At 37.2% G+C, this 25,484-nt stretch overlaps 1 protein-coding gene across 9 annotated transcripts in view; it reads right to left on the bottom strand.

The window, feature by feature from the left end:
* Positions 1-25,484, bottom strand: part of fsta (follistatin a) — a 157,455-nt gene that overhangs the window by 9,495 nt on the left and 122,476 nt on the right. For 7 of the 9 annotated variants that reach the window (XM_079873190.1, XM_079873192.1, XM_079873197.1 and 4 more), the window contains one exon: positions 17,402-17,455. The exons of the other annotated variants lie outside the window; for them this stretch is intronic. In XM_079873190.1, coding sequence (XP_079729316.1) covers positions 17,402-17,455 — 54 coding nt within the window. The remainder of the gene's footprint in view (positions 1-17,401; positions 17,456-25,484) is intronic. 9 annotated transcript variants of the gene reach the window in all.

Raw genomic sequence — 25,484 nt, 5'->3', positions numbered from 1 at the left:
TGTGGTAAATAATTGTAAATTAAATGTAATGTAAATTAAAACTCATCTTTGATCACCAAAAGGACATATATATATATATATATATATAAAAAAAAAAAAAATAGCTTGAATGTAACACCCTTGCTTCATTTAGTATACGCAGACCCATGAATCTGCATATTAGTCCCCACCTACACTCACTCACTCACAGCTTGGACAACCTGATATACACTCTGTCAATTTTACTGTAAACGCTGCACAATGTCAAGTGGAAATATTGGTTTAATTCAGCTATATATGTTTCAACCAGAAAATGATTCAGAAGAAGAAGTGGAAGAGCAAATTATACAGGCTTGTCTGCAAGTCGATGTCTCAGAATGGTAATATGTTTTATGCAGGGCTAGACATTAACTTTTCTGCTCACCAGCCACTGTTCTTTCTCAACTGTTTACGTTCACTTAAAACATAACTTACTGTTTACATGAATACTCGCCTCATGTGGGCTCTTCTGCTGTGTACATTTTGTCAGAGGCAAATGTGTGTGTGTGTATGCCTATATTTTGGGGAAGAAATGAGCTAAATCTGACAAAACCTCCTTTTGGGGACATTTGTATAAAAAAAAATAAATAAAAAAAAAAAAAATAAATAATAATAATAATAATAATAATAAAAAACGGGCGAGGGTGTGTGTGTGTGTGTGTGTGTGTGTGTGTTCAAAGGTAATGACTACTTTAGACTGGTTGCCTAACAAGTAATTGTTACCTGTTATTTGTTTATGGAACAAAATACAAATACCAAAAACCGATTACAATTACACTGTGTGACAGTATCATACCAAAATAATTACAGACTAGGCTACTAGTGATTTCATGCTTGCATCTCAGCAGAGCTTGGTTTGCCATTATAAGCTGAAAAAGAGATGGCCTTATCTGACATAATTTTACCTGGTTGCTGGTAACGTGTAAAGCATAACAGTGACTGTAAAAGATGTATTTTATTTATGGGAGTGGCATATGTTGAGTTTTGATATTTGGATAGGGTCATTGGGCTTGTTTTGGGCTATTTTTTGGGTGGCGTTTGATCTGGTTTTGTTACACAGACCTGGCAATCCTGTAAACAGCTAACCTAGCTAGTTACTTTTTTTCAATTCTAATATTCAAATGTTAGTGAGAAGAAGAAAAAGAATAATAATAGAAAAACCTTAGATATCAATCTGCATATCTGTGAACATTGGTTACGCTAATCTTTAGTAACTTCTTTGAAGGCATCGTGAATAAAACAGCTCAATATTTAACAAAGAACATACAGACCTGAACCAGAAGCAATGCAACCAGTTTGTTGCACATAAGCCGCATTCAGCATATTTATTACCAATGCAGCGCTTTTCCTATAGATGGCAGCATTTATCAACATTTTAGACTTCAAACATAAAGTCTCTGTCTGGAATGGAAACAGTGCTGTTTAAAGGTACAATATGTAAGATTTTTGTAATAAAATATCCAAAAATCACTTGCACAGTGTGATATATTTCCTGCAGTTGTGTACTTACAATATCCCAAAAGTTCCCAAAGATTTTTAATTTCAGAGAAATTCCCATTTTAAATAATGGCTCATCCCTGGTCATTGTCGCCTGCCAATGACAGTTTCCGCTCGTACTGCCATAGTAACCATGGCGACAGACGTGGACAACTGCGTTACATCTAGCGCAGTGGTGGAAAGAGTACTAAAAAATTGTACTTAAGTAAAAGTATTGCTACTTAAGTAATAATTTACTTGAGTACAAGTAGAAGTACTGAAATATAATATGACTCAAGTAAGAGTAAATAAGTAGTTTGCTTAAAAACTACTCAAATAACTACGTTACAAAGTACTTTAGTATTATTTTTCTATTTTTACACGAAATGGGGAGATGATAGCGATATGGAGCGCAAAACACTCACATGTCATTTCTGTTTTATTCATACCAGTACTGATTCATACCTCGTGCAGAAAGTCCACAAGTGAGATTCATAGAAGTATTAAACTTATGACGTTTCAGGAAATACCTTATATGGATATAATAACAAGCAAATAGAGACGTTTTGACTGATAAAACATGAAGACAAACACATGATAGCGATAATATATCTGTGTTCATGAAGCTATCTCAGGTATTTTCATAAGAATCATCTATGTCCTTAAAGGGTTAGTTCACCCAAAAAGGAAAATTAGCCCATGATTTACTCACCTTGAAGCCATCCTAGGTGTATATGACTTTCTTCTTTCAGACGAGTACCCATATTTAAAACTTTATAAACTATAATCACTAGCTTCCGAAAATTCGATTTACAGTGGAAGACTAACCCCTGACCCGACGCACAACGTAATAACGAACGCGTAAGCTCAGAGGTAAGAGCAAAACAAAGCCCTCGTCTTGAATTAGCAATTTTGAAGAGAAATGTCGGAGGATTTCTATATAATAGAAGAGGAGCTTCAGTTTGTTGCCCAGCCCTATTTGTTCAAACCGCGAGGCGTCTAAGCTTACGATACTCCTACATCCTACGTCATACATGCGTCACGGGTTACGCTTGTGGCGCAAGTCAATTTGCGTAGTATGCGTATACGCTCTTCTGGCGGAAGCAAGTTATTTTAGAATATAAAGTTATAAATATGGGTATTTTCTTACAAAAACCCATGGCTTCGCTTCCGAAGGCCTTTATTAACCCACTGGAGCCGTGTGGAGTATTTTTTTTTTTTATCAAGAATGGATGCACTTTTTGGGGTTTTCATTTTTTTTCCAGCCATTTGCTCCCATTATAAAGCTTGGAAGAGACAGGACATTTTTTTATATATATAACTCCACTTGTATTCGTCTTAAAGAAGAATGTCATGTACACCAAGGAGGACTTGAGGGTGAGTAAATCATGGGCGAATTTTCATTTTTGGGTGAACTAACCCTTTATTGCAATGCTAATCAACATAGCCTGTATCATAGAATTTAATAAAATAATACATTCTCACTCTGTGTTAAGAAGCAACATGAAACCACAGAAGTAATGTCAAACACGACTGACATGTATTTGTGATTTTGGAGCAAAACATGATATTAAACTCATAAATTGTAGTATTTGATGGTATGCTAAGTAAACATACTAGCTTTCCCTGTTGTCAAGAGCACTTGTTTTATTACTAATTTTGAAAAGTAAGTCCAGGTAAGATAATTTGAATGTTTTCATTTGAATAATTTCATAATAGAAAGCAAAGAAGGTTAAGTGAGAGGTCCGATAAAAAAAGAGAGATACAACAGTATGGATAAAAATTAATTGCTGGTAAAAAAAAAAAATTATAATTAAGAGGGGTATATGGTTAACATGTTAAATTAAATGCTCTTTTTTTCCCCGTTCTACCGCAGATGTGCTGGGAGGGAGCCCACTAATGCTATAGTAACGAACTACACTTTTACATGCACCTCATTGATAGATAAATCATGCGATCTTATTTCACTGTTGCTGAGGTTTTTTCAGCTTTGTACAAAGTTTGCTTCGTACATTTAGTTTAACTGTATTCTTAAAGAGGGCGAGCTTTACCATTCAATTGAACTATCTCCATGTTTTTAAGACACTTACATTGTTCTTGCTCCGTCCATCATGGTCCATGCAATAACTGCGTCCATGTGATGAGCAGAGTTTTTTTATTTACTTCAACTGCTCAGTGCTCTGGTATTATCAATGGGATGACCCATTTCAGGAGTTGCCATAATTTAAATTTAAATACATGAGCATAGCTCACTCACATTCACTAAAATATCCTCCTGAGACCCAGAATTATTATTATTATTTTTTTAATTTAGTTTTTTTTTTCATGTCATCATATTGTTTAGAGCATAAGAAACAAATGGTTAAAAAAACATTTTTGAAAAATTATATTTTATTCATATGTTATGCTATGTCCTCTGTGTCCTCTGACACCATAACTCAGTTTAAAAAATAAAATGACATGAAATTATATGTATAGGCAAAAACAATGGGAATTTTTTTAATCATCAATAAATGTTGTGGTTTCAGGATTTATTTGAACTAAAATTTGTATAAAGATGATTCTCAACTATGTTATGAAAGATTTAACGGAATGAATTGATACACCATTTTACTTTATGCAATATGTGGGTAAAATGGCCATAAATGAATATTCCCATTCAATGCAATGTATCTATACACTGTATCTAATGTGCACATTAATGAGTTCTTGGAGCAACATTTAATGAAAAAAGAAGTGTAATAACTGGAGTAATAATTAGCAACATTTTAATAATAATATATAATATTTCATAGGCATATTGATGTATAACTTATTTCCATTTTCACTTGTTGTGTCTCCCAAAATGCCTGATAAACAAGTCCTGGTGTCCTCTACAGTGGACAAGTATGAAATGAACGTCCTGTTCTGTAACACAAAGTCATTTTTTGATTTGAAACGTTATGTTTCCTGAGATGTTGGTTTATGAAATACAATGTGAAAAGTAGTCCGATTTAAATTATAATTACAATATATTATCATATTTCCATAAGAGTGCTACATTTGATCACTAAATTAATGTCAGACATTTTTAAAGACCAAGGATAAGTTGTTTTCATGGTGAAACCTCCAAACATTTGGTATCTCTGAAAAGTCCTGAATGTGCTCTTTACAGGACACCCAGGATGTGACATGTGGCATGTATGGTGTCAGAGAAATTCTAATATAAAATATAATGTCCACTACAGTGGACAAAAGTCTATTCCTGGGTCCCAGGAGGATATTGAAACGTTAGCAATACTGATTCAAAACAAAGCGCGGTTTGAATTTAATTATACTCAAGCATATTTGAAAAAAATTGAAAAATCTACTGTAACGAAAGTATTTGTAATTAATTACTTTCCACCTCTGGTCTAGCGGCATGCTCACGCTGTTGTTGTTTCGTTCAAACATTATGGACCATGGCAAGCAGTCTTTGGGACAAAAGGAGAACTAAAACAAGGATCAATATCAGCGTGGCATTTTCGAGATGCCAAGAGCTCAGCGTCCGTGAATAACTTTGACTTGACAGAGACGCCGCTCCTGCATGCACTTTATTAAACAGGTGAGCAAAAGTACATAAAACTAATCAATGTTATATAGCAGCTCAACATGATGAAATGTTAGAATATGATCAGTATGTTATTCTCAGAGATGGCAAAAGTACTCACTTCCCATACTCAAGTAGAAGTACAGATAGGCCTACTTGTGTTAAAAAAATACTCTGGTAAAAGTAGAAGTACTGATTTAACTTCTTTACTCAAGTAAAAGTAACAAAGTACAGGCTTGGAAATTTACTTAAAGTATAAAAGTAAAAGTAGCCTTGCAAATGACAACCATTATTTTATGCAAAGCTACCAGGACCACACAAATGTTACTAGGGTGCAAGCTGAGAAACTTGAGTGGATTTGGAAAAAAGGTTATTTAGGACATTGCCTACATTTTAAATGGATGTCTGCCAAAAGGCCTAAAACATCACATAGCCTATGATTATTGTGACAGAGACCGGGACTCCAGGTTAATGAGTTTCTGACTGAGTAGCAAGATATGAATTAAATTGTGAATTCAATTGTGATTCTGTGAGAATTCACAGATCCAGTTTCTCTTTTTTAATCTTCCCCTTAACATTTAAAGGAATCTATATGTAGGCTATGTAGCCTAATGATTTTTCCGCGAATGAACGCCGCCGAATCTGTCGAGTCTTCTTGTAGTGATGGGTCAAGTGCAACGTATATTCCCATCCAATTGACCGTTCGCAAAGACCAGTTTGCGAACGGTCCCAAACCATTCCCTTCCGTTTGCGAACGGTCCCAAACCATTCCCTTCCGTTCCCTTACTGTTGCTATGTCCGACAAGCGACGCCGCTTTCACGCTACACCATGTTCTCACGCGGTAAAAAATACATCGCGGAGCAGAGAGGACACTGACAAGGCGCTGACAGACAGGACAGATCAGGTTATTTTTTATATGAAACAATAACAATATTTTATAATGTGAATTCCCCCCCACTTTCAATTCTTTTACTTAAATGAAAGGTTAGGATTTTGAAAGATCAAAAGAATAAACGATGCAGATTTATTTTTTTACAGCCATTTTTGACCATATTTACCAGGGGTATGATTAATTCTGAGCACGACTGTAGGTACTTCTATACTCTTTGGTTAAAGCTGCTCGTGAACCGATCATCTCTTCCTTCTAGTTAATTTATACCATCAAATAAACATGAATGAACATATGAAGGAATGTTGTTTTTATGCGAAAAGACGTCGGTACACTTCGTTTTTCAAGTTTAAATCCTCCAATGTTAATCTACTAACTCTCCTGACTGCTTTGTTTGACAAAATGGCGGATTATGATTGGTCAAATCACCTGTCAATCAAACTCCCTGCGAAGGGTTGATGACGCGAAAAATAATAACGTATACCACTCCAACTCCACTGTAGTTATTTGAAACTAAAGTAACAAGCCAATTTTGTAAAATGTAAGGAGTAGAAAGTACCGATATTCGTGTTAAAATGTAAGGAGTAAACGTAAAAACTCGGCACAAAAATAAATAGTAAAGTAAAAATATCTGAAAAATCTAGTTGAGTAGGCTACAGTAACAACATATTTGTTCTTTGTTACTTTCCATCTCTGGTTATTCTAATGTTGATCTAGCTTACTGTTAGTCTCATATAGCAAACAAACTAACACATAGAATAACATTATAACTTTCAACACACTCAAATGCTGTTTAGTGTAACGTTAGACCAAGTGAAAAAGCGCTGCGTTACCTCACAAGTTTCATTCGTCTAATAAACTGACCTGTGAGTAGTAATTCAGCACTTGCGGGAAACGTTAGTTCGGTAGAATGAAATGTCCTCATTCCTTTATATCCGTGTGGCGCTGATTTCTGTCTCTCATTAGCAATCGCGCCCTGCTTCATACCACAGTCATGTTAAAAACATCAATGTATATACTCATCCATAAACATTATTAGATCCATCAGCATGACAACAAGTTCCATAATTCCGCTTATAATGCGTCATCAACCCATGCCTTTGTTATTGTAAGAGGTTAGCGACCCCTAGTGGTGAACAAAATTGCATATTGTAGCTTTAAGGAATCATGGCTTTGCATTTAAGTGGATTATTAGTAGTCAAATGAATGTTAATAATTATGCTGATATGGAGGCTGTAGTGATGAGGTACGGAGCACTGGACACTCCACTGACTCCATGATACACAATGTCATCCTGATGCTCTTTGACTACACATGGTCCCACAGCATTGATCAGGGAGCTGAATGATTCCCATGGTGTTCCACAAGGATCCCATTTCTAAGGAAAAACAAGCTGAAATCAATCTCTGTCAGCTGTTGGCCTGACAAGGTCAATAAAAGATAAACCCACCATAAGAGATAACCCAGTCTAGACAATATTGCTTTCATGACCATGTATTTCAGTTGATGGAGTTTCAGATCAAAAGGTTGATGCAGCTGCAATAAAGCTATTAGACAGCATCAAAAGATAAAAATTAGATCACTTGTGTGACAAGTTGTGAGGAGGTGTTCTGACTTGCTCTGGCTTTTATTGTAGCCTCACCTATATGTTTCTTTTGAGCAGTTAGCTGGTATCTGGTATCCAGACCAGCAGATCAAAGTTAATATTGCTTTTGTGTAACAGTGATTTTAGGACATTGATGTAAGATGAAACCGATTCAAATAAACACATATCATGAACAGGGGTGTACTAATCTTTGATCAGCAACTCTTAGAGAAGTGTCAATCAAAACCTGCAGACATAGCCAGTGTCCGATTGGCCAGCAGCCAGAAGCTCTTAAAGTGACACAGCAGATAAAAAACAAACAGGAGAATTTCATGTGTGCATGAGGACATTTGCTCATGCACAAAAAAACTATATATTTATGAACTGGAACTGGTAGAGATGCGGTCACATCGGCGAAATTTCATGGGCAAAAAGATACATTTTCTATTTTCAGTAGTGCAGCAATGTATGAAGCGCAGCTCACACAGGTCACTTTCAACCCAAGCAGCTTTCTGTTGGTAAACGCGGCAAATCCACATGATCAACTTGAACCTGCTGCAAAATCTGCATGCAGGAATCAAATCAGCTAAATTTCACATAAATGTTGCTAGTTTGACGGCATTTTAACACGTGTGGACACAAACATTTTCCCGAGCTCATGTTAAATTTTGCACCAAGTTTTCCATATGCATGTAAAAGAGACTTATGCATGCCAACATTTACTCGTGCACATGCGAAAGCCTCAAGGTTTTTCTTATTCGCAAATGTCACTCCGTAGTAACACTTAAATAATGAAACAAAAAAGTAAACAAAAGCCAATTCAGTCCATTGTTAAAATAAATTCTGCACCATAATTTCCATTCCATTACTAATACAAAAGAACACGAGAGACACGATTTACTTAATTACACTACATCTTCAGTATTTGTTCCAAAAATACAACTACTTAAACATATTTCTCTTTATATCTGTCAGGATGCTAGCTGTGCATGACTCTTGAGCTCTGGATGGGTTGATTTCCACTGTAGCCTGTAGCAACTAGCAGGGACAATGGAGTCTGACCATCATAGGGAGGTGAAGGCACTATTGTGCCAGTTCCCCTTCAGGGTACATTATTAGGTCAACCCAAGCTGCAACTCTGAGCATTTATTTGCACTATGGACAATATTGACAAGGAGCTATGGCTTGCGTCATTGATTTAAATTTAGGGAGGGAGCAACGGGGAGGCCATCGTATCAGGGTGATTAATTAAAAAGCAAACGTCTTTTAGCATGGCTGGCTGATTCACACTGCAGGGTGGAACAGTGCGGATTAGAAAAAGGGAAAGAGAAAGGGAGGGGTGCATTAGATTCGGGATACTGGACATCCGCTTTTAGCTGCAAGGGAAAATGGATGAAAAACATTAGCCATTCGTGCGCTGCCTAGTTTTGACAGCTTCTGCTCCAGGCTCCTGGATTTCTGACCCATTACTGCAGCCCTGTGTGGCATCTAGTTGGTGCATTATGTTCTATGTCATCTCCCATTTGTCTCAATGTGGCTGATGTCTATTGAGAAAGCCAGTCCTGCTCCAGACGTTTCATATCTCAGTCCACTCAGCCAACAATAAAAATGTATGGATCAGCTGCATTGTTGATCCTTTTATCATGTGCATTCTGTTGATTTGACAAACTGATCAGATGGGACAGTCTACAGTGTAGTGATGGGGTGAATCTACAAGGCCAATGTTTTTTTACAGTTACTTACAAGTTGAAATTTAACAGGAAGGCCATGTGCCTATGAATTTTTCTTTTTTTTAGATTGCACAGTAGTCCGGTTCTGTTACCCTCGAACTGATGATCAATGGCAATTTGCTCACTTTTATTTTTTTAAATACAGATTTCATTTTAAATTACAGCAACTAAAGTAAACAGCATTTAAGGACATTAGAATATCACTAGCTTATCTCTAGAAAGGTCAATGTATTGAGGGCCTATTGATCTCTGACAAGTGACAAAACGCTGTGTGATAAGCATCATTTTGAGGTTCCATTAAATAATCAATGTAGTAACGACTTTTTTCTCTTTTTTGGCACATGCCCTGTGGACTTCAAAAGGTCAGTATTTGTTAGTTCATTGGCAGAGTGGTTAATCAATCAATACAACTCTTGGCCGGGAATGTTGGCAACTACACACACGCAAAAAAGATTTCGCTGTTTCGGTAAAACTGCCACGTAATGACGACAGGAGCAAGAATGGTTAAATCTTATTTCTGATAAATAAATCATCAGTTGGAGTCTGACATGGTTCCGAGGGATATTATTCAGTCTCTCACATAGAGAAGAAGAAAAAAACATTTCTTGGAAGAGAATAAATGGTTTGTGCAGTAATATTCATTATGCATATGCTTTAATAGCAGTGAGAGACCGCTGAAGTACTATAAGGCCATTAACAGAGGGCAAACCCTTGCTATTGGGTTTTTTTTAGACTATGATATGTCATGCACTATAGACCAGAGAACAAGTATGGCTTGACTACCATAAGCAATTTCACTATGGAGGAGAGCTAGCCTTCATGTCACAGGCACCAACACTTTGGCAGCAAACACAAGTAGATCTTGACAGTATAGACTCAATACAATGTCTGGACAATGTCACAAGATACAAACTCATGGGTCATTGTGTGAGGTCTAAAGTTTGTGATAGTAAAAACTACTGTTAAGAAAAATCATAAAAGTCCCTCAGTCTTCCCTCAGACATGGCAAACTTTACATGTTTTATGTTAATTGCTGCATAAAAGTAGTAAAATGCATCATTCTTTGGTGGTAGTGAGAGGGGGGTATTTTAAACCAACATTTTTTATCAAATAAATGCTTAAAGGGGTCATATAATGGTACATGCACTTTTACAAGTTGATTGTACTGAAATGTGTGTTGGCAGTGCCTGTACACAACCATCATAAAATGATAAAAATCCATCCAGTGGTTTTATTTTAATCTTCTTATATGTTTCCTCCCATCTCAAATCAAGCTGTTCGATTTTGTGACGTCACAAAACCGACGCCCCTCTCACGGTGGTTGATTGACAGCAGCGTTTCAACACAGACCCGCCCTCGCGCCCTCGTGAGCGAGCTGTCAATCAGGCGCGTTCATTGTTGATAGCTGGAGCACTGAGTAGAATGGCGTCTAAGCGATTGTGTTGTTCTGTTCTTGGGTGTAATAACGAACACATCATCATGTTGATGTTCCTAAATCCGAACCGCTGAAGACGCAGTGGCTGAGTTTGTTTTCGAAGGGAATATTCCCCACGATCAACGTCAATGCTTTCATGTTTGCGCGAATCATTTCACACACCAGACTGCTTTACAAACGAGGATCAGTAAAAAGCTGATTATTTGCTAAGAAGCTGCTCCTGAAAAAAGGATCAGTACCAACTATTCGTGTTTCTGCTGCACCTCCAGAAGAACTGAAGTGAGTGTAACGTTTTTATTGACCTTTATATTAATCTTTGCAAATCGCTTGCACGCTTCACGATGAATGCGGCTATTTTTACACTCAGGTACATTATGGCACGTTTTCTATGTACAACGTTCTCAATATAATTCATAATCCCACGTTTATAATGAACGACGCGTTATGGTTATTGTGTTATTGTGTTACAAACGGTGTATGCACAGAACAGAGGGCTGGGGTGAGCAAAGCTCATTATCATTTAAAGACACATGCACTTAAACGGCGTGCTGAAAACAGAGCTGTTTTTGACCAGGTAAAATTAGTGTTTTCTTACAATACTAATGAGAATTTTTAATTAAAGTATATTACAAACTTTTAATTTAGACCCTAAAGAATCATATTAGCTTGTACAAAAATGACATTATATGACCCCTTTAAACGTACAATATGTCATTTTTTCGCCACTAGGGGTCGCTAACCTCTTACAATAACAAAGGTGTAGTTTGATGACGCAACATTTGCTAAGAATTATGAATTATACTTGCGTTACATAACACTGCTTATTTACTGGAGCAGCTCACACATTGTTATAATTAGTCCTTTTGTTAACATGCAAAGTGTGTAATATAGACACTTTAGTATGAAATATGTCCATACAACCAGTAAAGTTGACATCACATTTCCAATAGTGGATGAAAAAATCTGCTATTTAACAGTATCAATGTTCTGTAATGACAAATGGATAAGTATAAAAAATGGGATCATTAATAAATTAATAAATAACTTCTCACCAGTAGGGAGTGTCATTCTCACATTTTATTTCTAAGCAGAACAAAAAAATAAATCTACCCACAAAATGACCTATCAATTCTATGAGATAAGAGAATCTAAAACAACTTTTACTTTTATACCATTTCTAGGCGAGTTCCCCGAACCATACCTTAGGAAGTTGCTTAAGATACCTTCTTACATGCGACGTTACCAGGTGCTGTCCGTGGCGATGGTGCTGAATTGGTTGATATCGATGGCTCGAGAATCAATTTTTCTCTCGTGCAGGGGCTGCTTCACTGCATTATGTGAGAAAGCGGTGTTCTTTATAAAAGAAGTAGCATACTTTAGAAATAGTTGAAATTGCATTAGGACTCATGGGATATTATAAAAATAATCCAAACTATAATAGCCTATAATAGCCTAGCCTACATATTTTAAAATTGTATCATATATTGCTGCCACTATAACCATTTCAAATTTTTACGTGCTTTCTTATCTTTCCCATTTTTGTTGGGTGGAGCTGCGATGAAATAATGTTCTTGTAAATACTTTCCAGCATTTCAGTAATAAAAGTGTAGGCCTACATCTTGCATACGGTGCTCTGCAGTGATCAAAAAGGATTTAAACAGTGAATTTTGAATCTCTTCTTGGAAACTCAGAGATGTGGATTCAGACGGCAATTAAAGCAACACTAAGGAACTTTTCCTCTTCGGTCGCCCTACAGGTTGGAAGCGGAATTGTCCATTACCGCTGTCGTAAATAATTTCGCCGCCCACAGCCTACTGTCGCACGCAAGCTCGCTGTTTATCTAGCACCGGCTTTGTAATGAACGATGTCCACAGACAAGGTAGAGTATGTTGCATGATTTCATGAAAGTATGATGTATTGCGACATCAGAAACGAAGAAAAACTAAATAATGACTATTGTAACGCTTGACGTAAAGCAAGTCAAATTTGTAGTTTTCTTATGTCTCATTCGAACTACAGAAACGCGAAAAGTGCCTTTCACCCTGTTACGACTTGATGAACCACTGATACGATTTTGGAAACATTATTTTAAGGTAAAAATTTTTCCTTAGTGTTGCTTTAAATTACCACACAACCTGTTTGTCAAAAAACAGTAGGTAATTTGGCCAGGGATTTTTACATGGGTTGGGTGAGAAAAAAACACTGACATTATGGATTCGGACGGCAATAAAATCACAGACTTACCCCTGTAAATGTTTAAAATACCGTACGAGCCCATGAGAAACAATTAGCGCCCAAATAGGACTTAACTGACAGTAGCTATGCTTTCACTGGCCTTTGAAAGCGCTCCGCAGACGGCGCCGTCTTTCAGAACAACTATTCGCTGTATCGCTGCCACAGTTTTTGAGCAAACTCCCCACCACAATCATTCCCTTTAAATAGACTCCTAAGCCTTTAATGGTTTGCCAGCTGATGTATCTTTGGATAATATAATTCAAAATCTAACAACAATCAGTGTAATGACAATTTTATTCTTTGCATGAAAACACTTGAATTAGCCTAATTGAACACTGTCTGGGTGTATTAAAACTTCAGAATTATATTCGTATAGACCTGCAACAGTGATAAAGCTAAGAGTGGTCCAGACCAACCTTCCGAACGTATGACTTACAGAATGTATACTTAACTAAAAATGTTTTGGAAAACACGTATTAACGATAAGGTCGGCCTACAGCTTAAGGTGTAACTTCAGCACGACGTAGCGTTAAGAAGGTTTCGGGAAACCCAGCCCTGGTCTATAATTAAGGCTCTTCCTACTGTGATGCTGGAGAAGAGGTCTAATCCATAATTAGCTCACCAAGTAAAGCAATTGCATTCTCAAACAATTAAAGAACGAGAGAGAGAGAGAGAACAGGAAAGCAAACACACAACATTCATAGTGACCCCCTGTGTGAGCTTTCTCATTAAGAACTCAAACTGCTTCACTGGCTGCTATTTAATGGAATTGAATTTTCTTTGATTGGAGTTTGCCATTCTTGACACTCTGAAACAACAACATACGAAGGATGTGTTAGTGCGTGCTGAACCAAGAAAACTAATAAACTGTATAATTAAAGAAATTAAGTGTTGCATGGAGAGAACTGAATAGGGACTTCTCAGGGCGTCTGTTCGCTAGTAAATTGTGCTGTGGCTTCAGATTGGGTCACTAATCACAGCAGCCAAAGGGTGGCACTAGAGACCCATTGCCTCTGTGTCTAAGACATCCTCTCCTTCAGGGTGAGGAATAAGATGCTTTTCTGCTAGAGGTCAAGAGGAGTGGAGAGGTGGCCTCCGTATACATGTATCCCCTTGTGTTGACTCAGGAAGAGGAAGAGGGTCTATCCTCAAATCACCATTTAATTTTAAATCTATATAATAATAAATTTGTCAACATATTTAAATAAATATGTTCTACTCTACACTATTAACACTAGTAGTCTAGTCGAATATAGTTATTTAAATAAAATCACCAAAAAATCCAAAAAAACTAACAAACACATATATAAAAAAAAAAAGCCAAATTCTATACTCGGCATTACAGTAACAATACCCAGACAAATAAATCCAAAGTAAAATGTTTACACACAGGAATTGGCTTGCTGATGCTTGTTTTCTGTAAGAAGAGTGAATTGTTGGCATATGGAAGAACAAAGAAGCTGTCTGACATAATCTTTGGTGTGCTGTTTCCTCTATGTCCAGCTTTGAAGAGATCAGCAAAATGTTTCGTTAGTATTGTTTTACAGGTGTAATCTAAACTCACACAGTTGCAGAGTGGATTGTCCATTATCCTCATAAAGCAACCGAGCAACTATAATAAATCACAGGTGAAAGACCTGTCACTATACAAGCACCATGAACAGCACTGGTATATCACATCAGGTTAATGTTCTTTGTTGAGGCTAATCTCTGTGCAATATCAGCTTCAAAGATGTGACAGACATCCCACAACCTGTTGCCTGAGGGTAGGATTTGTGGAATTATTCACATCCATAATTCCGTGCTAGGTGCACAGCACAGGACAGTGCATCATTAATATGACTGACTGTCAAATTGCATGTGTTTTTGGGACATGTGTGCAAAAGATAAGTACAATTGTCTACAATTTGCAAATAAATAAATGCACATGGCTTGTTGATCAAAACTGATGAGCTGATTCTCAGTGAAATTGTCAAACTCTTCAAAACTTCTAACATTATTTTACTGTGTGAGCCATCACATACTAAATTATCTATTCAGTCATCAAAATCTGTCAGACATTCATGTTTATTCCATAAATATCTGGCATGGAATGTTTGTAATGTCTGCCATGGCAAATGGCCTGCCATTGTAATGAAATATGAATCACAATCTTATCAATTAACCAATCAAGTCTGGAAGCATATACGTATATGGAGTTTACCTAGGACAATCACAAAACTATTTTTGAACATGGAGGAACGTCACAACCCTAAACAGCAGTAACTACAGCAGTGTATAGCCTACACTTGTATTTACACAGTTTATTTTTGAGAAAAGTGTTAGTGTTAAAGTGTAAACTGAAAATTCGCAGGTGCTTGTCTTGGAAGAGCAATAGGAAGTTAATAATAATAAATAATAATTTGTTACATTTATATAGCGCTTTCTGGGTACTCAAAGCGCTTTACATATGGAAAGGGGAATCTCCTCAACCCACCACCAATGTACAGCATCCACCAGGATAATGCGACGGCAGCCATATTGCGCCAGAACGCCCACCACACACACCAGCTTATTGGAGGGTAAGAGACAGAGTGATGAAGCCAATCAGTATATGGGGCTGATTAGGAGGCCATGATGGACAGAGGCCAATGGGCAAATTTGGCCAACTCTTTTTCGAAGGACATCCTGGGATTTTTAATGACCATAGAGAGTCAGGACCTCGGTTTAACATCTCAAGAATGTGTGGTGGTGGTGTAGACATGGGAAGACATAATAGAGTGTGTAAAAATGAACAAGCAATTTATTTTGGTGGCATTGGCTAATTTACTTAGACTGGGTCGATTTGATTTCGCCCTGCAGCTCAGGCTGGAAACCTGTACATTCTTCTATTCTGCTTCCGTTACAAATTTGCGGGGACCAATCACAAACTGGCTTATCCACCTGGCGCGCTATTGGCGGGTTTAACACGATGACAAAAGAGAAGCGACCGTCAATCCAATTCCTTTTAACCTCTCGACGATGCTCAATGGCGTCTTTAGTTTAGCAAACAAATCGCTCGAGTGGGTGTAAATACCACTCACTTTCATGTTTTTTTTGCACATCCTGCAAAAATTGATCGATGCCATTGCTGCTTCTGCAAACCGCTGATCAATGCTACAAACCAACACGTTTGTTGACACGTTTCCTGCCTAGAGTTTTCATGTCACTCTGCAAAGTACGTCACCCGGATCGTTGGTCTGATTGGTTGAAGGACTATCCAATTGCGTATAGAGTCAATTGAACTATGCCCGTTGATCACGCCTCTTGTGCAGTAGAAAATACAGAGCGGACTCCCCAGACTAATGTTCAATCTTAAAAGACTGAGCTTGGTCTGGTGATAGCCAGACTACAATTTACTGACACAATAACTAGGTTTTGAAGCATGAATTTAATATTTTGGGTAAGCCACTACATTTTGCTGACATGCAATAGAGTTCTGATGTTCATGCAAACAGGTAGAGTTCCGAGAATGTTAAGACTGTTTTGAAAAAATATGCCAAAGTGATTGAAAAACTGTAATCATATGATGCACTTATTGTACATACAGTACATGTTTTTACACTGTACTTATATTTAAATACCTATATGTAATTAATTTCTGTAATTACATCTAGAATTACACTGTTCACCCACACCGTACACCTCATCCCACCCTAACCATACTACCAAACCTGTCCCTAACCAAAGCCGCGTCTGATTCTAGGGGCTGGGGTGGGTCAGAGCTGCATATTTTAGGATGGTTTTTATGTGCCATTGTGTCTTGACACAGAATTAGGAGCCGGCACAGAGACTACTCAGACCAGTCTTATCTCGACTATTTAAAGTCACCAGGCGATGTATCACTACAGTATTATGATCTAAAGTGATGTATCACTGTAGTAAATTGTATGATCGCTGTAGTCATGCGTGGAGAATTTGATGAGCATTGGAATATAAGTGCTGTTGCTTTGAGCTACAGATGATTGGTTACACTGATCAATCTGTGTAACATTCAGCTGATCTCTCTGAATTATGTTTTATTAACAAAGTTCAGGGGGAGCATGTTCAAATGATTATCCAATCAGCATGAGAGGAGGCCTATAAATACGTAGCCGACTCACCTATGTTCATCGACAGTTTTTTCTGCATCTAAGGGAGCCCTCCCCTGGACAGTGCGGCAAATCCGCATACTCTTTTACTATATCTAATCAATTTGTAAGTGTGAACTTGTGAATTAGTTCTAAAAGTTTGATTGGTTGGTCAGGGATGGGATTGTGATCAAGAATTCTTATGGAAAGCATTTATGAGCAGAATGGTTGTAGGGTGCAGATCCACCCTCATCACAGAAAGAAAAATAAACCTTTGATACCAGCAGATAACTGATCTCAATTACAGAAGCCAAGAATTTCACACCATGCTCAAGGAATCTTTCATCAGACACACCCATACCCAGTACTAGCGTACCTGAGCAGTAGACTGAGACACACTGATGAGAGCCAGATGGTTATGGGTGAATAACTGCAAAACAGAAGAAGGCAAAGCTCATATAGGTGAAAATGCTCTCATTCAGACCATTTCACATTTACACTAAGATTCCACTCCTGACACTAAGACGGACCTACTATTCACCCGTCAAACTCTTTCTTTGGTTAACAAAATAAATATCTTTGCAATTTTTTTACAGTTTTTTTTTACAGTTTCAAGTTTATTTAATTTGTCTACTAATTATGTCTACGAATAATTTAATTTGTCTCCAAATGTGTATAACCATGCATCTGTCACGTTTCAGTCCAAAGATGATGAAGAAGATTCAAATAGAAGTGTTTTTATTTAAACAAAGTCAACTCAAATAATCCACAGATGCGAGACACACAAACAATACCGAACAAAGAACTGAATGCAAGGAGGAACTTAAATACACAGAGATAACGAACTGAATACAGACAGGAGTTCCATTAAATTAATGTCCATGACAACTGATTAGAGGTGGGAAACTAGAACAAAGGAAACAGGTAACTGAAGAGAAACAAACTAAAAGTCCATAAAAATTAAACTAACGCTAAACTGAACATAATGGTGACATAACGCCCGCCTCCAGAAAGGCGCGACCTCGCACCGTAACAGATCGACAGAGGGTTATGGAGGGTGGGGGCTCTGGGGGTGGACGAGGGGCTGGAACCAGACCTAGGCAGGAGGGACCAGGGTGTGGCAGACCAGTGGCGATGCCAGGACCGGACGACACTGTAGGATCCAGAGGCCTAGGCGAAGCCGCAGCGACGGGCCAATGAGGTGGAGCCAGAGTGCCAGTGGAATGAGGCGACTCCGATGTGACCAAGGACCAAGGCAAATCCGGAGGGAAGGAGGACCCCGACGGAGCAAAAGGGGTGGAGGGACGAAGCACAGCAATTGGCCCGGAAGTCCGGGGCGCCGATACAGCGACGTCTGACCAAGGTGGACGCGGAGGGACGAGGGAGCCCGGTGGAGCCATGAGGACTACGGTCCCATGTGGAGTCAAGGAGGCATGGAGCCAATTTGAGGGTCCGGTATTCTGTCACGTTTCAGTCAAAAGATGATGAAGAAGATTTAAATAGATGTTTTTATTTAAACAAAGTCAACTCAGATAATCCACAGATGCGAAACACATGAACAATACTGAATGCAAGGAGGAACTTAAATACACAGAGACAATGAACTGAATACAGACTGTTAAGCAGATACATATGGCATTACAATTACACAGCAAAGCATTCTGCCTTCCTCCAGCTATTTGTGTGTGGTCCTTTCTTATACAGTATATGCCACCATACAGTCACTAATTTTGATTACAATATCTTTGATATAGCAAATAGAATAACTTTCTTTTCTTGTTTGGAACTCCAACAAGAGTAAATAAACATTTACACATAGAACAAATAATTTATTTATAGTATATTATATTTGTGTCGTTCCACAGTAATCAAAGATATAATTCCAGTTCTTTAAACCTGGAAATATAAATTCCATTACATCTGAGATTCAGTGTGAGCAAATGACACGAGAGATGAGCTGTACTAAAATGTCAATCTTAATGTACAGGTGTCCACTTAAAATCACAGGCAAAGCTGACACTAATGGATTGCTTTGTATGGAGCATCCAGAGAATGGAACGGGATTGGAAGAGCTTAAGTGTTGAAGCACCCTGCATGTGCTGGCTTTCTGCATAAAAGGAGTTTAATTTCTACAACTCGTGCATTTGCCAGATTTAACCTTTTACTGACTCTCTAACTCAGGGCGATGGAAATTAACCTCCTCGTCATATAGGTGAAGCCAGACATATTACATGACTAAAGATCACTCTGTGTTGTTCTTTAAAATCTATCTTTTTAACTAGAGTTAACCCCTGCGGGTGAATGTGTGAATGTTTATTGTGTAATTTCATGAGAAGAACTTACTTTTCGTTCAAACTGCCTTTTTGTCAGTGAGATGTATTATTCATGCCAGTCAGAACAGTAATAGTGTGCCTCATAATGTAAATCATGCTTCCCTATTAGCCTAACCTAAGATATTAAAGACATTTTGATGAGTTCAATATATCAGCATTGAACAAAAATAACTGTACTACAACTACTGTGTTTGTTTTATTGTTTATTGTGTGTGTGTGTGTGTGTGTGTGTGTGTGTGTGTGTATATATATACAGTGCTATGCATAAGTTTAGACACCCATGCTAAAGTTGACTAAAAAGAGGAATAAAAAATCATCTTTTGGAAATTGAACTTAATGCCTTAATTTAAAAAATGAGGAAAAATCCAACCTTTAAGGACACCAGTTTTCTTTGTGAATGAATAATGTATGGTAAATAAATAAATGTTCTTCCTTAAAATACAGGGTGCATAAGTTTGGACACCCCTATGTTAAATTCCCATAGAGGCAGGCAGATTTTTATTTTTAAAGGCCAGTTACTTCATGGATCCAGGATACTATGCATCCTGATAAAGTTCCCTTGGCCTTTGGAATTAAAATAGCCCCACATCATTACATAGCCTTCACCATACCTAGAGATTGGCATGGAGTACTTTCCATAAGATCATCTCTCAATGCAAATCAAACTAGCTATTAGGCTAACTGAAATAAAACCATGCCAATCTCTAGGTATGGTGAAGGCTATGTGATGATGTGGGGCTATTTTAATTCCAAAGGCCAAGGGAACTTTATCAGGATGCATAGTATCCTGGATCCATGAAGTAACTGGCCTTTAAAAATAAAAATCTGCCTGCCTCTATGGGAATTTAACATAGGGGTGTCCAAACTTATGCACCCTGTATTTTAAGGAAGAACATTTATTTATTTATCATACATTATTCATTCACAAAGAAAATTGGTGTCCTTAAAGGTAGGATTTTTCCTCATTTTTTAAATTAAGGCATTAAGTTCAATTTCCAAAAGATGATTTTTTATTCCTCTTTTTAGTCAACTTTAGCATGGGTGTCTAAACTTATGCATAGCACTGTATATATATATATATATATATATGTATGTATGTATATGTAACTGATTAGAGGCAGGAAACTAGAACAAAGGAAACAGGTAACTGAAGAGAAACAAACTAAAAGTCCATGAAAATGAATAATGGTAACAGCATCAAAGAAGCATTTTAAAAGTCATAAACATTTCTGCTATAATGCCATTTCAACATGTCAGATAGTGTACTGCATTCCATGGTGATTCCATTGGATGCTGCCTTCACATGCTATCAGCAATTTCGTAATTCCCTTCTGAAGTCATGTTATGAGCTTGTTGCATTAAAATGCTTTGTTTTTCGGAAAGAACAGGAATCATGGAGGACACCATGTTTATTCTTGCCTATTTATTAGGAAAATCGTATTAAATCCGAAATGATATTTAACATTTCATTCATTGACAAGCATATAAATGCAGGCAATTTCCACTGAGTATAAAACATACAATATGCTTGAAATGATCATTCATATGTACGTAAATATGCATTACTTTAATGACAAGACAAGGCGATGTGGCTGTTGTGGAAAAAAATATGAAAAATACCAGTCACATTATATTTGACTTCACTGTTGACTCCTTAGTTTAAAACAAAACAAAAAACTACACGTGAAAGTTTCATAAAATGTAAAAAAAAAGTTATTCACATTTGGACATCCATAATTTTGAAATGGTTTATAATAATAATGACTTTTTATCATGTATTTTCAAAGTGTAAGATTAAAAGTCTGGGTCTGGTACAAGGGTAAAACAATAACAACTATAGGCTACCTAATAGGCATTTGAAAAGTTTCAAAAATAAATGACGATGGGATGCTACAACATTTTAAAGGCCATACTGTATAACAAAAAGAAAGAATTTGAAATCTGTTAGTTATAGTAAACACCTAGGTCATACAAGTGGCCAAAGTTGATGAAACCCACCCACATATAGTCTCCACTCCTTCCTTTAAATAGTCATGTTGATAGTCTGTAAGCTACAAACTGTATAGATTTTCCTAACATCAAACAGATAAAGGTCAGATTGTGCCAGAGGCTTTGCTGACCCGTAGGCTCCCTGCTCCCCTCCCCTCGTGTGCTCTTAATCCAGAGGAACACTGAGGCTTCCAGCACAGATTAGTGGTGTTAGCCTGCAGGGCTTTCGACTGGGCTGCCGCCTGAAAACAGATCCCTCACTGTGCCCATGACCCCAGTGCTGAGATGTGGATAAGTGCCATATGGTTGAAGGTGGGTCCATGGGGTCCAGTTCCTCGCAGACAGCTGGCCCCGCTGGCCCTCCTAGGCGGCAGACCCCTCATGTCAGAGAGCAAAAACATGTGCCGTAGCAAGTTAGCTAAATACTGCAGATATAGATTAGTGATCTCTGGCAGGGGACGATGCTCTTACACAGGGCTGGATTCTAACAGAGGGAGAGGAAAAGGCTTTGAAATGGATCAAAATCCCTCTCTTTGTCATTTTAAGTACATGTAGTCATGAGAGGATCAACAATTAAATCATGGCTCAGAAGTGAAAAACACTGAGCAAAGTGAAAACACAGACACTATTTGTTTCTGTTGGGACAATTTTACATTTGGCGAAGATCTTTTACTCAAGGCATATTCAGGGTTCAATACAAGTTCAATAAACAGCACTTCCAGTGTGGCATTTTCAAGGGAAGTGAATGGGGTCTGTTCAAATAATCAATGTTTCAAAATTATAGTCACGTTAGCATGATTTAGTGTGAAAATACACCTTCTAATCTATTCTGTTAAATTCCAATTTTACAATCCATATCAACTTCATTGGCATTACTACATAATGCCTAAACCCTAAATAACAATAACAATTATGAGAACAACTTTGCAGCTCAAATAATACAAATAAGTTTTAACAGACGAATTACAGTAAGTGCTTTTATAATAAGCTTCACATTTCTACTTATACATTTTTTAAGCGTTATTCAACATTATGCCACAAATGCAGCTGATTGAGCTTAACTTGACATCTATGGGCGGTCCTTTTCATTGTCTTTTTGTGTTAATGAACTATGCATTATGTAAATGTAAGAGTTGGCCTGAAATACAGTGTAAAAGCATCTGTCAGTGTGGCGGCTGCACGCAGGATGTGTGAGCAGTCGCTGAGTGTCATGAGCATATCAGTCTAATTCCAGGGTTGCAGATGTTGTCTAGATTGGATGTGAGGGATTAAGATGTAACCCAAGAGCTCTTTGAGTGAGTCCGGCATGGCGGAATCTGCTTCTAAAGACCTGGTGGCAGGCAAAACTGGGCAATCTGCCAGGACAGTATTACCAGCAGGGCACTTTAACAGGGTTTTACAGCTGGAGGGAATTTATAATGAATTTCAGAGAAGGGCTTTCTTTAAATGCTTTACATCAGTCCTTGGAGAGAAAACAAGTTGCCTTTAAACTGATATACACAGTGACTGTTGCTTAAAGCAAAAATAAAAGTATTTTATTTTGGGGAAAAAAAGTTTTTCATTGATAAAATGCTGGTAAGAGTAAAATAAATAAATAAATTAATAAATTCCAATCTCTTGATACAATTGCTTCCTGGATTGCATTGTATTATATTTCAGAGGAGAGGTGCTTCATACTACGGATTAGATCCCAGGGAGAGGTAATTTCCTAAAAGCACTCTGCATTATTTGGTTATACAGGTGATGTAACAGTCGCAGACATGAATCCGATTTCTAGCTGTGAAGAAATAGGGAATCAGGGTAAAAGCTGTCAGACTTGAAACAAATAGATGGAAGATATGTGATATCAGGTTGGCCTATTAAGGTTTAAACAAAGCTTTTGCTGAGATGAATCCATCTGAAGATGAAGTGAAGGAAAAACAGAAACATACAATGAAAACAAAATTAAAACAGAATATAAAAGAATTGCAATAATCACAATGAAATGTAATTACAGAGAGATGGAACCAGCACAAGACAAATATATCTATTTATGTGACTGGCATCTGTTGGGTGGCTTGATGCTCCCACATATAGTGAAAGGAGATTATGTTCCAGCATAAATGGAGCTTTTACTTTTTTATATTTTTAAATCCAGCAGGCCTAATCTAATCTTATCCCTCCCCAATCCAATTTTTAATGCTGGCTACACACAGGATTAGAGTGTTGGAGTTTGCTTTGTAGGCCATTTGACTGAAATGCAGCATCTGTGCTGGTTATTGAGGGATACAAACTCAAGAATGAGACTGAAAACAAAAAGGGATGACAATATATAACCAGCATGTATTAGTATCCTGCGTTTACAGGCATTTCAACCAATAATCACACTGACTGGAATCTGCTTTAAATGGCCACAAATGGTAATACATAACTGATCAAAAGTTTTGAGTCAGTACGGTAGAAATTGATCTAAAAGAGACCGTTAAGTCATTTATAATTTCACAAATTATTTTTATTTCAAATAAATGCTGTTCTTTTGAACTTTGTATTCATCAAATAATCCTGAGATTCCAAAAATATTAAGCAACATAACAGTTTTCAACGTTGATAATAATAAGAAATGTTTCTTGAGCACCAAATTTCTGAAGGATCATGAAGACTGGAGAAATGAAGAATCGCATAAATAAATTACTTGTTAAGAGTGATTTTAGACTGTAATAATATTTCACAATATTACTGCTTGTATTTTTGATCAAATAAAGGCAGCCTGGGTGAGCATAAGAGACTTCTTTTTGTTTGTTTGTATGAAGTGCAATGGTGTGACCTCCCTGTGACCTATTATATTCAACAGAACTAAAAGGGGTGGGGTGTCCTTTAAATGGCCGCTACACAACTTTTCTAACAGAGCTTCATGGTAATGAACAGAATGGAAATGTGCTTCATTGCATTTCTTCGTACAACTAAACTATCACAATCAGGCCATCCTCTGGTTGTTTACACAAGCTGTTTATGCAGTGATAAGCCCAGGTGATGTCAGGTTTGCATACTGAATAAATATTTGCCTGCAGACTGGCAGCTGTTTGTCAGGATGCCATTAAGCAGCCGTGTTGCAAAGCAACTTTCTGCTAGAAGCTCAGCATTCCCTCGTCTCATAGCATCAGCTCCATCATTACATATTCAAATACAGCACCAGTCCAGGTGGGCTCGTACCAGAGTGAGTTCATAAAAGATCATCGCTTTTAGGAGCACACTGGCACCTGTTCTTTTAAAACTGAGGAATCAGTTTAAGATTGAATTGATTTGAGTTCAGATTGGAAACAGATTCAGCACATTAATTAAATTCATTGCATCAATCACTTAAACTGAAAGCTTAATGAAAACCTTTGGTTAGTATCAGGTTGCCAATAGATTAAAGATTCTCATCCAATTAATCATATAATAATATATCAAATAAATCACAATTAATTGCATATCAGTATTTGCTAAGCCTCAAAATGAAGATAATTCAGAGATATTATTGTAGCAGATTAAATGACTGAATGAACACAAAAAGTGGCTTTAAAATCTCGAAATATTCTCTTCTATTTTCATATTATTGAACATTTCACTGTTCGTCAGTACTTTGTTTTTAAGATATGTCAAGTTAAAAAGTTCAAACAAAATTAAAACCTAATTTAAAAAAAGATGGTAATCCAAACTTAAAATTCCTCTGATGGTTGAAAATTTTAATTTTCCACAAAAAAATATGGTATTTTCCCCACACATTGTTTGATAAATGGTTTCATATTTTTTTATAATATGTATATATAAAAAGTAAGAATAAATTTTAGGAAGATGCTCATGAAGTAACATGTTATTCAAGCAACGTAGTTATTTGGAGCAAGTCTAATGACATAAACAATGACAAAACCCAATTATTTAAGATTTACATTTTATATGCAGGTTTACCAGAACATTAAATTAACATTAAAAAGCATTAATATATTGTGAAACATAGCTAATAAGAGTTATTATCCCACACATTTCCTGTAGTAAATTCATCACAGCACAAATCCAGCACTTCTCAGCCAGGGCTGTTTAGCCATTCTGTAAATGGAACCTAATGCTACTGAAGCCCTGTACGCAATGGGCCATGAAGCTGCCTCCAGCCTTGGTGAG

This window comes from Squalius cephalus, assembly GCF_949319135.1.
Source record: "Squalius cephalus genome assembly, chromosome: 5".
Lineage (NCBI taxonomy): Eukaryota > Metazoa > Chordata > Actinopteri > Cypriniformes > Leuciscidae > Squalius > Squalius cephalus.
The sequence above is the reverse complement of the archived record's forward strand: the minus strand, read 5'-3'. Positions and strand labels throughout refer to the sequence as shown.